The sequence below is a fragment of the Artemia sp. Qi Xiang Cuo genome, chromosome 4, assembly GCF_049724085.1.
Source record: "Artemia sp. Qi Xiang Cuo chromosome 4, ASM4972408v1, whole genome shotgun sequence".
Classification (NCBI taxonomy): Eukaryota; Metazoa; Arthropoda; class Branchiopoda; order Anostraca; family Artemiidae; genus Artemia; species Artemia sp. Qi Xiang Cuo.
The window spans coordinates 28362661-28379920 of record NC_142797.1 but is presented as its reverse complement, the minus strand read 5'-3'; the positions used below and the strand labels follow the sequence as shown (position 1 = coordinate 28379920).

At 35.8% G+C, this 17260-nt stretch overlaps 1 protein-coding gene across 2 annotated transcripts in view; it reads left to right on the top strand.

The window, feature by feature from the left end:
• Window positions 1–17260, top strand: part of LOC148952961 (sorting and assembly machinery component 50 homolog) — a 46928-nt gene that overhangs the window by 12961 nt on the left and 16707 nt on the right. For both annotated transcript variants that reach the window (XM_089087483.1, XM_089087484.1), the window contains exons 3-6: window positions 9505–9723; window positions 13349–13560; window positions 14448–14553; window positions 15242–15417. In XM_089087483.1, the coding sequence (XP_088943609.1) occupies window positions 9505–9723; window positions 13349–13560; window positions 14448–14553; window positions 15242–15417 (713 nt within the window). The remainder of the gene's footprint in view (window positions 1–9504; window positions 9724–13348; window positions 13561–14447; window positions 14554–15241; window positions 15418–17260) is intronic.

The window sequence follows — 17260 nt, the reverse complement described above, 5'->3', positions numbered from 1 at the left end:
GATCGGTGAAAATTTATTTTGCCTTCATCCCCCTATCACAAACTTTTTAGTCTCCTTACCCTCTCCCCCGTCAAATCATTTCCTAAAGGTTTGAACTCTATCCATGGGCGGTCAGACAAAACTATGCATAAAATTTGTCACGTTTTAGAGAAAGCTACTGATTGTATTTAATCTCTTCCAACTGTATGCAGTACCCTCTTGCGTTCAAGCACGAAAAGAAAAATGTTATTTCTGATTGTCTAACAGAAACCCGCTGATTCTAACATAAACGTATATGCGCTTCAGGTTAATACCAATACTCCTTTATTTTTTAACTAGGGATTGGCTAGTGAGTGTTACGGACATTTACCAATTATAACAGTAGATTTTTTCGTGTCAGTTTTACTACACTGCTTGAATGCTATTTATTTGACCTGGAATTCCACTTAAAACAAAAAAGAATTGTCTCGTTTCAATGGTTTTAACTGTGATCCAGTATTCGATTAAATTAAAAAGCAAGTTTTTTCAACTGAAAGTAAGGAGTAATATTAAAACTTAAAACGAACAAAAATTATTACGTATATGAGGTGTTTCGCCCCCTAGTCAATACCTCGCTCTTTACGCTAAAGTTCGAATTTTTTTTCGAATCACAAACCCCTGAATCACAAAGGCGGTTTAATTAAAATAGATAGTTTTTTTTGAAAGTACTAAAAAAAAAAACTTTAGCGTAAAGAGCGAGGTATTGACTAGGGGTTAACCACCTCATATACGTAATAATGTCTGTTAGTTTTAATTTTCAATATTGCTCCTTACTTTCTGTTGAAAGAACTTGTTTTTTTATTTAATTTCTGATCGTTTTCAAATAATGCTGGGAAATCTGGCGTCCCTTTCATAGAAATGTTCCTTCCCCCATGAAAACATCCTCCATGGAAAGATCCTTCCACGTAACCCCGTACTCTAACCCCCCCCCCCCACCAGAAAAAAACCTCAAGGAAACGTATGTGTACTTCCCAATAACCAATACTATATGTAAACAATGGGCAAAGTTCATAACTTGCAGCCCTTCCCCCGGGAACTGTGGGAAATGAAGTCATCCTCAAAGACATATTTCTTAGATTTTCGGCTATACTGAAAAAAAAATGGCTATCTCAAAATTTTCCTTCGGGAAAAAATGATCGCGGGAGGGGGCCTAGTTACCCTCCAAATTTTTTGGTCATTTAAAAAGGGCACCAGAACTTCTCATTTTCGTTCGAATGAGCCCTGTCACAACATTCTTGGAGCACTGGATCGATAAGATCAGCCCTGGAAAAAAACAAAAAAAACACGAACAAATAAACACGCACCCGTGACCTTTCTTCTGGCAAAAAATACAAAATTCCACATTTTTGCAGATTGGAGCTTGAAACCTCTACAGTAGGGTTTTCTGATGCGCTGAATATGATATTTGATTTTCATTAAGATTCTATCACTTTTAGGGGGAATTTACCCCTTTTTTCGAAAATTAGGCAATTTTTTTCAGGCTCGTAACTTTTGATGGGTAAAACTAAACTTGGTGAAACTTATATATTTAAAATCAGCGTAAAAATCCGATTCTTTTGATGTATCTACTGGTATCCGTTTTTTTTAGAGTTTTGGTTACTTTTGAGCCGGGTCTCTTCTTACTTACAGTTCGTTACCACGAACTGTTTGATTATAGTATGCCAAGCCATAGCCGGACTGTTTATGGGAGCGATGCTTCAAGCAATAATCCCAGGCCTGAGCTGGTGCCAAAAAGCTTGACCTGATGAGGGTGCCAACAGCTGAGCCGAAGAAACTCGCCTTTTTGGTTCCCCTCCTCCAATCGCGACGTCGACAACCTTTTTCAACACCGACATCACGTTACTGGATCCCTTCTTCGAGGTCACTGCGGGTCAGACAGGCTCAGCGTATCTCTCCTTGAAGCTCTCCTCCTTCCTCCCTTCCCACCGACCCTCCCCCAATTCCTAGATCTATCCTTCCTAGAACATCAGCCTCCCGTGTTTCGACTATAAACCATGCCGACCCACATTGTAACAGCTTTTCGCCATCAGAAGATAACTATCTTGCAGAATCATTGGAACAACAGGAAACTGTCTGCCCAAGGACTAAGTTGAAAACCAAGGTAAAAGAATACCCCTCTGATATGTTTGCTCTGCCTAGTTTATTGTATAGTAATGCGGAAAATTTAAATACGAATAAGATTATTGAGCTGGAGAATTTAGCTCAAGTAATTGGGGCCTCAATATTAGCGGTAACAGAGGTTCATAGGCACAATCTGGATCTACTCGGTTTGTCCGGCTATAATAAACTGATAAAGGTACGCCCAGATGACCATTCGCTTGCAAAAAAAGGAGGTCTTGGAATTTATATTAATAATAAAATTCCGGCTTTTAAGATAGAGGTACTTATGTTTGATGATTATGACGAGATTCTTTGGGTGTTTGCAAAGCCCAAACGCCTGCCCTTTCATTATAATAATTCAATTAAGCACTGACTACGTACAGGGTAAATACTCCACGGGTGGTATGTTCCTGCTTGGTGATGCTAAAGAACTACAACTAGAGTATTTGGAAGCAGGATTAGGTCTAAAACAAAAGGTGAAACGGCTTTGGACAGCATAGCTACTAACATATCTCAGTTCTATAGGAAACCCTCACCAGGCCCTTCCAATATAAGGAAGCTACCACTTCACCCTGGAGCTACACCCTACAAGCAAAGTCCGGGTTATTTACCGTACCCCGACAACTACGAGTTGGCCAATCACAAATGGCAGATTAATGGGTTTTGGTAATTGGCTCACGACTGAAAACTAGGACGGCATAAATTCTACGGCTAGTGCTGATGAAATGGCCACTGATTTTCAAGAAAAGCTTCTGGGCAACTACCATTTCTATTTCCCTGAAAAAGTTAACAAACGTTTCTCTGCAGATCGTCCTTACTTTGCAAAAGAAATCAAAGCACTAAGCAGGAAAATGCGACAACTTTTCAGGAGAAAAAACACAAAGAAGCGACTTGGGTGAATCAGGGAAAGTCTGACAGTGGGGTAAGTCCGACACCGACCTTCAATTTGTCTATGGTCAGTTGTATCTATGGGAGGCTTTCATATTGTCTTCCATATTAGTAGCAGTAAGCAACAGTGCCATCAACTTCCGACAGAGTTAGCACGCCTTCTGTTCAGATGGTTTTGAAGTTTTTTGGACGGCGTTTTTTCAGGAACACAGGTAACTGACTTTACTTTAACTTATGCAGATTATAAAGTAAGATAGAGATTTTTTCTTTCATTTCTTAGGAACTAGAAGACTAGAAGCATCTTCTCTGATCTTTTAAAACAAGCTAATGCTATTAGTTGAAGAGATAAGAGGGGTGTTGGACTTACCCCATGTTACCAAAGATCGATATCTTAAATGGTAGAACAAATTCTAAGCTTTAGATAATAACGGTTGAAGCCAGTAACCATCCTTAAATGGCTCTACTAACTTAGTGTGAATGTAGTGTTGTGTTGTTCATTCATGTATTGCAGTTCTGTGCCTGCTTTCGTTTATCTTTCTCCCTTGTCATTGTTTTTCAGTCTTAACCTTTACTTGTGACCTGCTCTGTAAAAAGTGGGGTAGCAAAGTAGAAATGCTACTTGGCAGGTTTCGAATCTATTGGCAGATTTTGTCCGAAAAAACCCTTTTAACATATAAAAATAACTTTTGCTCAAAGGATAGCAGTGAAAACACAAACTATTCTCTGTCGTGCAAAAAGTGTGATAGCATAGTAGCAATGCTACTTGACAGTTTTCATGGCCTAGTAAAAATTGTTGGCAGATTTTTGTCAAAAATACCAGTGCTTCCACTATCCCCGAATTTTTGGGGATTTCCCCCAAAATCTGTCTCCTCATAAACATTCTCGAAATCGGTTCCCCAAAAACCCCCTTTCTTTCATGGTTGCCACCCCTAGTGATTTATCACTGATGACAATCCACCCCTAGTAACTATGGCTTTCCCTTGACTTGACATAATTTTTTCACTACTTTCACATGTCTCAATTATTTACTACCCATCAAAACAAGACATAGATCATTGAATTACTGACCTTTCTTCTTATGCTAGTAAAAGTATACTGACCTTTTTATAGTTGTAGTATAGTGATCAATGAGTACTAAGCATGCAGTTGGGTATGCATTATTTTTATAATACCAATATTATTGGAGTGTACAAATCAATCCATAAACTATCATCAGTAAGCTATGTACAGAATACTTAAGACTTTGAATACTATACACCATTAGCAGTATTAGAGTAAAGATGATACAATACTTTAATATGATTAAATATGATTCAGAAAACTATTGATATTTCTAACTACAGGCTATACTAAGTTACATTTGTTACTTTTCTGCAAATTTCACCTATAGAAATACTTTTTTCTCAAAGAAAAGCTGTCAAAATACAGATTGTGCTACTAAAGTGTTGGCAGCTTTTTGAATTCTGCTACTGGCAGTTATCTTCAAAGAGAATGTATATGCTACAGGCTTCCAAAGTGTTTCAGATGCCGCGCGCTACCTCGTATGACCATCTTATGAAGAAGAAACCAAAAAACCAGTTTGTGGTGGAGGGAGGAGCCAAGAAATTCCTGCTGAAATAAAAAAGGATATGGCTCAGGGTCTCCAAATACGTGAAAAGTGGGGCATAGGTCTCAGCAAGCAGGAATTTCTTCAACAAGATTTAAGGACAACCGAACTGGTCATGACTGGTGGGTGGGGTTCAAGTGCCAAAACAAAATTTCACTAAAGAAACCAGAAAGGTTAGAAAACAAAGGACTTTTGCATCAATCTGACCCCTTCATAATGTATGGTTTTTATGAGCTGCTGCATGAAACTGCCACGGCGATGGATATTCTTGACAAGCACCAGTGCTGTTTCAATTTGGACAAGACATCTTTATGCAGGGATCTTGGCAACACAAAAGTTGCTGGAGCCGAAGGGTCACCAGTCACATGTAGAATAGATGGTAATGGACGTGAAAGTATAACTATCTTGGCTTGTATCAATGCAACGGAGAAAAACTCCCAACTTTCGTAGTTTTCTCTGCAAAGAATACCTGGACCTCAAGGATACCTGTAGAGGGAGCTTACCCTGGTACATCTTACTCATCTACCAAGAAAGGGTGGCTGACGTCTGATCTCTTTGTGATCTGGTTTGAATTCCAATTTCTTCCTCATGTAAAGGGAAAAGCACTCCTCATCTTAGATGGACATGGCTCACATCTTTCTCTTGCTCTTGTAAAACTTGCAAACGAAAATAATGTGAAAATTTTCAAGCTACCTCCGCATGCATCCCACATGCTTCAACCTCTCGATAAAGTTGATTTCAAGGGAATGAAAGTGTCTTATGATCAGAATCTCGTGAAATGACAGAGGGAGCACCCTGGCGACATTCTGTCAAAGAACGATTTTGTATGTCTCTTATCAAAGGTATGGGATACCTATCTCACTCCTAGTCTGATCGAAAGGTCGTTCAAAGCAACTGGAATCTTCGATCTGATTGTTCCAGTGAGAGTAAACCCATCCCTAATTTACCAGACCAAGTTTGAACCTACCAGGTTGAGACGCTATGCACAAATGAAAAAGTAACAAGAGGAAAAGGCAGGCACATCTAAAGTCACAACCACCGTCAACACTGAACTAGAAAAAATTAGCTTTTCTGTTACCTTTAGTCAAGGAAGTTGTTTGGCAACCAATCAAAAACTTTTGAAGATATTCTTCTTGACTCAATCAAGCGGCCCGATCTACCATCAGTTTCAGGAATAGAAAACGGAAGAAAATTGCAAGAGAGGTAGAAATGATAACATCAAAAGAACATCTAGAAGTGCTTAAGAGGGAAGAAAATCTTAAAGCAAAAGGCAAAGGGAAGAAGAAAAGTTCGGATGGGAAGGGTGTGAAATCGAAAAAAAATTCTTCCTAAGAGGGAATCAAAAAAAGATTCGAGTGATAGTGAATCAAACATCAGCCTTGAACTTGGTTCTGATGAGGATGATCAAAGTGTTCAAGATACTATTCAAGAAAGTGACAGTGATGGCAAGGAGACCCAGTAAGCAAAAGATTGTTCCCAAGCTAAATGAATACTATGCAGTTAGATACGATGCCAGGAATGACGAACAAGGTTGGTACATAGGAAGGGTTCTAGATTTTTCTTACGTGGGAAAAGTTAGGCTCAAGTTTCTTCACTGCTTGAGCCTTGCCACCTACTCTTTCAATTGGCCAAAGAAGGACAATATTGATACTGTGGATGACAAATACATTTTTGCAGGACCAGTAAACTTAGTGGGAACCGGACCATTTGAAATACCCCAAATCCGTCAGATTATTGTATCGTACAATGCAGTTACTGGCAAGCGTCAGTAGATCTTTGTTTTATGCCCATACACGTAAGCTACAACATATATGAGTCACTTCTGTATCTGAAGTCAAACCATAATTTGTGTGATATGTTTTTCTTTTTTAAAATACAAGAAATCATTTACATTCAGTGATTCGTGCACATTGACTAAGATACATGTATCTTTTATCTGTTGGGTAAGTTCGACACTGTCGGAGTTACCCCACAGCAGCAGAAAAAAGTATGGGCTGGCCTTTTGATGCCAGTCAGTTTGACATAAAAATTGTTTGCTTATGGACTTATAGTGATTCCTTGATGCCCTTTAAGATGGTGAAGTCATATTATTTTGACATATTGTTGGAAAAAAGCTAGTAGGGTATTTTGTAATTCCCCCAAAGCTGGGGTAAGTCCAACATAGCAGACTGCACCAACTTTGAGACATGGTGATGGGTTACAAGCACAGTATATGGGAAAATCAGAAAGTGAATAATGTGGGAAACTGCTGTAAAAAAAGGTTCATAGAAGATGATATGAGATACTCATAAAAAAAATCTTGAGAGTCAATTTAACAGAAAAAAAAACATGTTAAGGTGTCGGACTTTCCCCGATTCACCCTATCATGAAGAATAAAATCCGAGGAATGACCCACCAGGTAGCCGCAGTGTAATACCAAAAGGAAGTATCTCATTTATTGGATTCTAAGCCTGGACAATGGTTCAAAAGGGTAAAGCAAATGACAGGTAAAAAGCAGACGTGACTGGATTTTGGCTATGATGATTCGGTAAAGAAACTGCAGATCGCCTAAACACTCACCTGGCAGCGATTGGTCAGTCACTTCCACCACTAAACTCAGAGGATTTTCCAAATCCATCTCCAGGTAGGATGGGTTTCCTGATTATCACGGAATCCCAAGTTTGCCTCAAATTGAAGAAACTGAAGAGGACCAGTATTACACCATACGATATTCCTGTTGACCTCATGAAGGCTTTTCCTGAATTTCTGAGTGCTCCGTTAACTTTAATATTCAACAAGATTACAATTTCAGGCCATTACCCACAAAACTGGAAGAAGGAATTCATAACCCTTTTCCCCGAGCCGCCTGTGATTTTGCTGGTGTGCGGCCTATTGTGGCGACCTCTATTTTTAGCAAGATCTATGGAAGTTTCATCGCTGGGTTGCTGAAAACTCTTATTCTGAATAAAATTAACCTTAAAAATTTGGTAATATTCCCAAAAGTTCGACAAGCCAGATTTGCTTGATAAGATTTTAAAGCATCTAGATGAACCGGAACGCTGGGCCAACCTCATCGCGATTGACTTAACAAAAGCATTGAATTTGGTTTACTATAGAACCCTTATCCACCAAGCTATTGAAAAATTTTAATGTTGATGCATATTTGGTAAGAATAGTTGCAAAATTTTCTCTCAGGTAGAAATAAGAAAAAAACCGAGCAGAAATCAGCCTATTCTGATCCCCAGCCAATCTACTGTGGAATTCCCCAGGGAACAATTTTAGACCCTCTCCTTTTTTTGGTTATGGTAAATGAGTTGGCAAATGATGAGTCGGATCGATTTAAGTTCGTTGATGATTTATCCATACTTGAACTGGGTGAAAAAAGTGTTTCAAGCTAGGTAGATAGAATAATGGCCGGTTTTTCACGCCAAGCTCAGGAGGGCAAAATTATCGTCAATCGCGAAAAATCGCTCGTATTAACTTTGTCTTTTTTGAGGGACAACTCATCCCTTGCTCTACAGAATGTTTCAGTTTGCAGCATCATTGATATCAATCTCTTAGGAATATATCTCACAGATGATCGGAAGTGGAAAAACAGACGCAGGAAATGATCTAACGGGTAAACCTGGGTATCCTTTCTTTAAAACTCCTTGCTCGTCATGGTGTCCCTACCCCCCACTTATTGCGTTTTTTCCTTACGTGTATCAGACCGCTGGTAGAATATGCTTGTCGCGTTTGGCATTACGGCCTGACCTCGACCAGAAGGACCGCCTGGAAAGGATCCAATACCGAGCTCTTCTGGTAGTTTCTAAATCACCCAAAGACCCTTATTGCTCCCTTTTAAAACAATTTTGCCTTACAGCTCTTTCTGCATATCGTGATGAAATGTGTTTTAAATTTGGTGTTGGTATTTTGGCAAATTCGCGGTTTCGTGAAATCCTCCCCCCTGAGCATCTCCCTTCGTGCCACCGGCTCCCTCGACAAGTAACTGAAGCGGGACCTAAAATCTAGCCGGTACCAGCACGACACATGCGTTACGCAAATAGTTTTTTTTCTCTCGTTTGTCAAAATTTTTAATACTATACTTACTTTTCAATAATTTTACATATTTATTTGTTTTAGTTCATAATTATTTTTATTTGTTTTTTACTTTAAAGGTTTTTTTCTATAACTTGAACTTAAATCTATTTTATTTTATTGTTTTTACAGATAGTTGGATATTTCAATGTCTAAGGTTTTAGTTTGACTCAGTGATATTTCTAGTCAACATATAGATTTGTATGACGATGGCTATGCCTGCGATTTTGATATGTTTACTGCCTTATCTTTTATTATGGCAAGAACTGCCACCGATCAGCATGACCGTGTAAGACGTTTGACAGAAAATCATTTGAGTTTGAGTAATAAGGAAACTAAATTGTTAAGTCTACCTGGTAGATTTGATTCTCAATTTTTTTTTTTAATTCCGTGTCAAATGCAGGAAGAAATTGATTGTATCCAATGCTATATGCAGAAACTATTATATGCTAGTTGGTGGTAATTAGTATATATACTTCAATAGTGGTTATAAAATTAAAATTTTTAATTTGATTGTATTTATTTATAAAAGGTTACTCCCAGTGATTTTTTTTGTATGTGTATTGCAGGTGAATTTTAATGCCATAGTTTTTGCGTTAGTGTTGATCAGAAGTACTGGGGGCTTGGGACTCGATCTCTTATCAGTGATGTCTATTTTATCCTAAACATATATAATTTTGATTTTATATTATGTATTGTTTTGACAATCAACCGGAGAAGTTAGAGGGCTATATGGAAAAATTTTTGAAGTCTTTGTCATCAAAAGGTTGAGCTTATCACCGTTTTGATCTTTCTGTAAGCTTTATCTAAGCTATGCTATTTAAGTCTTTTTTTAGGCCACAGTAGACAGGGTTCACATAGATGGCGTCCGAAAAACGAAAGAAGACATCCTTGTTAATGCTGTTAATCAGATGTTTGAAGTTAACGATTTTACATCGGTTCTTTTGAAGTCAAAAGAGACCAAGTCAATATTGAGCGGTTTGGGCTGTTTCAAAAAGGTTGACATTCTCATTGATACTAGTCAAGGACCTGGCGCGTCTCCTGATGGACTTGAGGTATCGTTTGATTTCTAGTAATATGAAAATTATCCATTGGCCATGCTGGGTGCAAATCCGCCGAAAATAGGAAACTTTTACCTATTGATTACATAAAATATAAGTTAAGTGCAAATACAAAATACCTCTCCCCATCGTGGGCTTTTGTTTTTTCCAGGGATCTTATTTTCCCTAATGGAGAATACGGGATCTGTCATTGGGACTCTATTAAATCTTCTTCCCAAAATAATGAGTTGCTGCTCCGGCTGTAAAACTCTAGCCTATATAAACTCTAGACGTTTTTTAACTGCCCCGAAGCTACGGGTAATAGAAATGACAAAAACTATTTAGCTGGAATATTTTTATATTTGACGACTGTGTTTTAAAGGGAAAATTAGAAGGGAATAATTCCAAATACTAAAAAAAGTATCTACTTACAGTGTTACTTATAATATAGAGTCATTATGAATTGGGGTACATATTGCTTATCAGCTGACTTAACGATTGGAAAAAGACGTGAATAGTTTAAGCGTTTATTTAGGGCTAAATACAAAATTGAATAAATTAAAGTATAAACAGAAAACAGGGTATAATATTTAAATAAAGCAGTGGAGCAAAAAGAAAAAAAAACAAGAGCAAACTTTAAATAATAAAAATCTGAATATTTCGACTTGACATAATAATTTTTTTCCATTTATCAACGGAGAAAAAATGAAGGGAAAAAATTTGTTAAGATAAATTAAAATACAACATATAAGGAAAAACAAAACAAATAAATAAAACTCTCATCTTAATAAATTCCAAAAATTCACTGTAATCACTGCAAATCAGCAACACAGAATGACATGGGCTACCTTTGGAGTCAGCCTTAGCAGAAAATTTGTTTGACCTTCCACACCACAGTAAAGTTTTTGATCAAACGAAAATAATGGACACTTCTGTTTGACTTTTTCAAAGTTTCAAAGAAATTAAAAAAATTATCTATGGGGTATTAGTATCAATAGAGATGAAGGCGAATATAGATTAATTCCGATTTATAATAACTTAATTAAGGTGAACTGCAAAATTTCAAACATTAATGTGTTCCATAATAATCCTCAAACAAGTGTCAACCGTATAAGCAAAAGTCGGGATGACGTCAATACTGGAGGTTGTCGACGGATCGCAGCTAAGTTAGGAAATAAAAAAATCTATTCAATTTACAATACATAAGTTTTCTTGACCTCTTGTCTTTGCTTTCCTCTATACCTCGATAGATCTTAAACTTATAATTTCAATTATGGGTCAAAACCTGTGGCATGCTTAAAATTTTCAAATAAACATAGTATTTCGTTTTTTGCTAGTTCTCATCCCCAAATTTAAAATTATACCAGAGACAATTTGTTGTACCAGAGACAATCTGTAGCCTGTGTCATTCTATGTTGCTTATTTGCAGTGATATTTAGAATTTATTCAGATGCGAGTTTTATTAAGTTGTTTCTATTTTTTGTTTTTGCTTCTTGTCTTGTCTTTGACCTCTTGTCTTTGCTTTCCTCTATACCTCGATAGATCTTAAACTTATAATTTCAATTATGGGTCAAAACCTGTGGCATGCGTAAAATTTTCAAATAAACATAGTATTTCGTTTTTTGCTAGTTCTCATCCCCAAATTTAAAATTATACCAGAGACAATTTGTTGTACCAGAGACAATCTGTAGCCTGTGTCATTCTATGTTGCTTATTTGCAGTGATATTTAGAATTTATTCAGATGCGAGTTTTATTAAGTTGTTTCTATTTTTTGTTTTCCTTTTTTTTATTTATATGTTGCGTTTAATTTATCTTAACTAATTTTTTTCCTTCATTTTTTTTCCCGTTGATAAAGGCTCCCTGGCGCGGAGTCAAAATATTCGTATTTTTATTATTTAAAGTTTATTGTTGTATTTTTCTTTTTTTTATTCCACTGCTTTATTTGAATATTATACCCGTTTTTCGATCTATATTTTCATTTTTTAATTTCTGTAAATGGAAATGCAGTGTCATCTAAGGAATTATCTAGGACCAAATAGGCAAGGATTTTGGTACTTTCTTCGTATTTTCTCGCACCCACAAATATTGGTGACATAAGAGGTGTGGCTAGAAATAACGGGATTGAATTTTTAAATGTTTATATTTTTGGTTTCTTTTAAAGCGGAAACCTTATCACCTTCAGTGTTTACCCCTCCTTGATCCTTACACCGTTCCATGTGAATTTTCCTTTGTAGGAAGAAATGCTGCATACTTTCTTCTTGTATGTCATCATCATCTCCGTCATTTTTTTCTTCACTTTATTTACAAACCAAATTTTGTTCCTCTCTATGCGCTGCTGAACTTAGGTAACGAAACGAAGTCACATGGAGCAAGGTCAGGTGAGAAGGGTAGATGATCCATCACAGGAATTCTATGTCTCGTCAAAAACCTCATTATTGATAGTGATGTGTGAGCTGGTGCTTTGTCTTGACGAAAGATCCACGAACAATTTTTCCACACATCAAGTCTCTTTCAGTGCGCGCAATTACGAAGAGTGGTCCAAACCTATTTGTAGTAAATCTGGCTAATGGATTAATATTTAGGCACTTATTCAATGTAAAAAAATATCCTTCGAAAACACACTGTTATCATGGATTTGAATATCATTTTGTCTATCCGTGCTTTTTCTGCCTATGACAACCATCTATATTCTTTTTAACTGACATAATCTTTGAACATTTCGATGGATAAGATTTCAGTTTTTTATGCTTTCTGCATGCTGATTCCGACAGCTAATTAGATAATCAGTTTTAGGTTATTTGAAAAAAGATGGCCATTGCTTCGTGAATAGCTGCGGTATTTTTTACGCTGAGATTTAATGACTGAGAAATCAAGAGGCTAAAGCTTACCTGTCGGAGAACTGGATCGTAAAGCTGAGGTTAGGTGGAGTTGAATTAGCCAGATTTCAATACATTCAAATTAAAAAAATGTCTTTGTGGGTACGAATTCTCATTTTGCTTGTGCTTAGGAATTCTTTTGTTTGAAAAGTATAATGACGCTTTCACTCTACACCCTAGAACCTCTCATTCTAGCAAAACTTCGGACTTTCTGTTACGTTTTGTAATCTTACGGAGTAAACGTACTCTTACACTATATTACTGAAATCTTAAATAACATAAACAGTGCCAAGTAGACCTGGCACTGGAGATTTATGTTACGTTATTGAAGAGTCAACATTTAGCACAGAATGGAGGATGGTCAGTTAATAAATTCGGAAAACAAAATTAGTACAATTTTTCTAGAAAACCTTTCACGCCGTCTTTTCATCACAAGCCACCCTGCTGTAATAGCCATAGGGTAGTTTAGAGCTTAAATTTTTACCTCCATTACACATTTTTAATTTTTCAATAGTTTGCTTAAGATGATTTGATAATTTAAGAAATCATCCTGACGGGTTGTGGATTTCTAAGTTAGTCTAGAGTCAAAGGACTTGTTTGCGTGTGAAAAATTACACTTAAAGTGACGCAATGTAACCTCTTAACGTAGGAAACTATGTCCGCAGTGTCAAAGCCGCTTTATATTAATCCCTTTCCGCATAGCTTAACGATTGTATTTTATTTTGAGGCATTCGTCAGGAAGTTAGTTGCTGACTTTTTATAGGTTACTTTCCTTGTCACGGAATACGATAAGCCAATGGGAAGTATCAACACAGTTGTTGGAGATAACGAAGGTTCAGTTGTGATTGGAGGACACTTACCGAATTTGAAAGGACGAGGAGAAAGTTTGAGTCTTGAATACTCACATGGCACTAAGAAGTCTTCAGCGTTTAATGTTACGTTTTTGAAACCGCTGCATAACAAAAGCAAGGCTTCGTAAGTACTTGACATTTTTTTTATGTCAGGAATTCACTTTTTTTACGATAATATAATACTATGTTAGGCCTCTTCTAAAGTTTTTTTTGGGCAAATATACTGACGAAAAAAGAAGACGAAAAAATTCGCAAATTTTGAATTTTCTTATTGGAACTTTAATTTTATGGTTTTTTTATCTTGTTAGATTGTTGCAGTTGACTTACTACTAAAAATTAAAACCTTTTCTATAAAAAGCAAATTTTTTATGTAATATTGAAGAGTAAAAAAAACCTAAAAGGAGAAAAAATTACTACGTAGTGGAGGGGAGCTGTTTTAGTCGATCCCCTTCACCTAAAATCTTCTCATATTTGTCGCATGATACGTCTATTGTTTTGATTTTTACGCTTAATCGGGTATTTAGTTTTAATGTTTATTATAAGGAGGGAGGTTCTGTCATCGGGTTTTAGATTTGAAATACAGCGTAATCAAGTAACTATATAAAGCTTTAGAAGATAATTACCCTTTCAGTTTTCGAGTCCAGTGTACGGTATATTAACTTTTCTGTTCCCTTAATACGTTTTTTTATTCCTTTACAAAGATTTTCTCTTCTAGATTTAATCTGGTATTTTAATGGTAGCTTAGATCGAACCCCCTCCCCTTCAACTGTTTCGAATAAAAAGCTGATAATTTAATATAACTTGTAACTGAATAAGGGGAGTTAGTTCCCGTTCATACTTTTTGTCATCAAATTGTTAATCGCGTGCTTCATTCTTTTAGTTTTTCTGAATATGCGGAGTAAAACCATGTTAGTTAAATAAGATTTGATTTTATAAAATAGGCTATAATTCTTTAATTTTAGCATTCTCCAAAAAATTTATGTTCTAAAAAAAATTCTTTTTATGTTTTAGGTGGAATGCTTCGGTTTTTCAAGGTTTAGCAGACTTCCCTAGCAGTGGTTACAAGGAATTAAATCGCGGTGCAATTCTCAATTTTGATTTTAATTCAGTGCCTTTGGTATGTACTGCTCAACAAGCATAGCCGTTTTTTTTTTTGTTATTAATTAAAAAAACTGTTTCCACAAAATAAAATATTCAAAGAAAACTAAAGAACTCCATTAAACAAAAAATGATCAAAAATAAAATCAAATAATCTACCAAGCGTAGATTATTATTATTAATATCCTTGCTATCAACTTTGAAGTTAAAAAGAATTTCAATTCATGGATTTGGATCTAAGCACTTGAAGAGCCAATGTTCCTGTTTGGACATAGCTCATATTTTAAGAAAAATTTTCACGCAAGAAAAATGAGGTTACTCTTGAAAATTATATTCGTTCTGTTTTGCCCTCTTCTTCCTCCTTTGATCGCTACTTCCTCCTTTTCTTTCTTGGTAAAATAATTGAACTGCTATCCATATTTTACTAACATGGAAAAACACGCATCAGTCAGGTTTATTTCCGATAGTGATTACAACCTATATTGATAACAAATTCTTTTTCTTTCTCTCTTTCTCTCTCTCTCTCTCTCTCTCTCTCTCTCTCTCTCTCTCTCTCTGTCTGTCTGTCTCTTTCTCTCTCTCTCTCTCTTTCTCTCTCTCTCTCTCTCTCTCTTGCTCTCTCTCTTTCGCCTCCTTTCTCCTTTTTTTCTTCAATATTTATTAAGTTGGATCGAAAGAACAGAAATGATTCAGTGACCTTTTTGTAGGTACGACATACTGTGTCCTGGGAAGGTGTTTGGCGTAACTTGCGCTGTATAAACAGAAGTACTGCCTTTGCTGTAAGAGAGCATTCTGGTCATTCATTGAAATCTTCCCTGAAACATGCGTTAGTTGCTGATACAAGGGATTCTAATGTTTTCCCCACTGAAGGAGTTCTTTTCAGGTAATAAAGTTAGACAATTAGATAATTAGCCAAAAATGAGGGAAATCATCTTGCACATTCTTGGATGAAGTATATCAACATGCTGGCCTTGAAATTGGGCTATTAGAATAGGGTGCGAATTTTAATTTCGGCACTTTTCAGTTCTTTGAAGTTATCCAGTTCAGTTCTTTGATGACCACACTGACTTATATCAATTTGTATCAACTATTATCATTACTTTTATATCTTATATCAACTTATATTAAGTATATCAACATTTTCGGCTTGAAATTTAGCTATTAGAACAGGGTGTGAATTTTGATTTTGGTTCTGTTCAGTTCTTTGAAGTTGTTCAGTTCAGTTGTTTGATGACCAGACTGACTCATATCAATTCATATAAACTGTAACGTCAACTTATATATCTTATATCAACTTATATTAAGTATATCAACATTTTGGTCTTGGAATTTGGCTATTAGAATAGGGTATGAATTTTAATTTCGGTACTATTCAGTTCTTTGAAGTTGTTCAGTTCTTTGATGACCGCACTGACTTATATCAATTTATATCAACTATATCATCAACTTATATATCTTATAACAGCTTACAATAAGTATATCAACATTTTCGCCTTGAAATTTGGCTATTAGAGTAGGGTTGAATTTTAATTTTTGTACTATTCAGTTCTTTAAAATTAATCAGTTCAGTTCTTTGATGACCACACTTGCTTTCCAACATACAAACCAGAGAAGATGTCGTTAAAATTTGTGGACACAGAGAAGAAGAACATAAGGAATACAACCTAAGTGGATTTTGCAGCTTTGTGATCAACAGTTGTCATCAGCGAGATAGCAAGCTAAATAAAGCAAATAAAAGGAAAACAAAACTAAAAGGTTTAATTTGGCTCATCTTGGCAAGCTATGTGAGATCAGGATGCTGGGACTCTTTCAAAATTTGTTTTATGATTTTAGTTTGAAGATTTTTTTTTATCGATGAAATTTTTTCACTAAGTTTGTTTTATTTTTATTTTTTATTTAGTTTTTTATCTTGATGATGACGGTATCAGCTTGCTTTCTTTTGCTTGCTTGCTGTTGTATATATAGCCCAAATATCTGCTTTGGTTGTAATCAGTGTGTTAATAACTATCTTCACAAATTTACTTCTTATCGTGTCTTGTTCTGGTCTTTGTAGTTGTCTGATAAGTTTTTTTCTGTGAAAATAATTTGAATTTAAATCATATTGTTGGAGCTTATGAGAATTGAAAAAATTTTCATCTAAAATGGGAAAAACAACAGTTTGACTGTTCACTAATTTAGCCATTCAGTAGGCAACATGATGAAATATACTTTTTTGGACGTTATACTATCAGGGGACTTACCTGATTTTTAATCATGTACAGTCAAAGGGATTCATAAAACGCAAGAAAGGTAGCTATTAAGATTCAATTTTGTAACGTAGTGAATATGCTTCATATGTCCTTGCGAGATTGTTAGAAAAAAAAAAAAAAAAAAAATGAAAGCTAATACTATAAACCATGATGAGACTTTTTAACCATCGAACAGTATTCTTTCTTTTAATCCAGTTTGACGAATCCTGTTTCTAAATTGTAACTAAAAACAATTTCGTTCTGAAGCACATAAGCAAACACAAATAATTACTGAAAATTTCTCAACCACATGGTTAGTGCATTGAAATCCATGACGACAATTAATCAGTTGATCATGGTGGTGGTGCCGGATGTAACGTAGTAAAAAACGAACTCTACCCATAGTAACCGACAATCAAAAACGCATATTAAATAAAAATTTCAAGTGAGGAAGAATGGCCATTGAAAGCTGATTGAAGAGTGGCAATATTAAGCTGT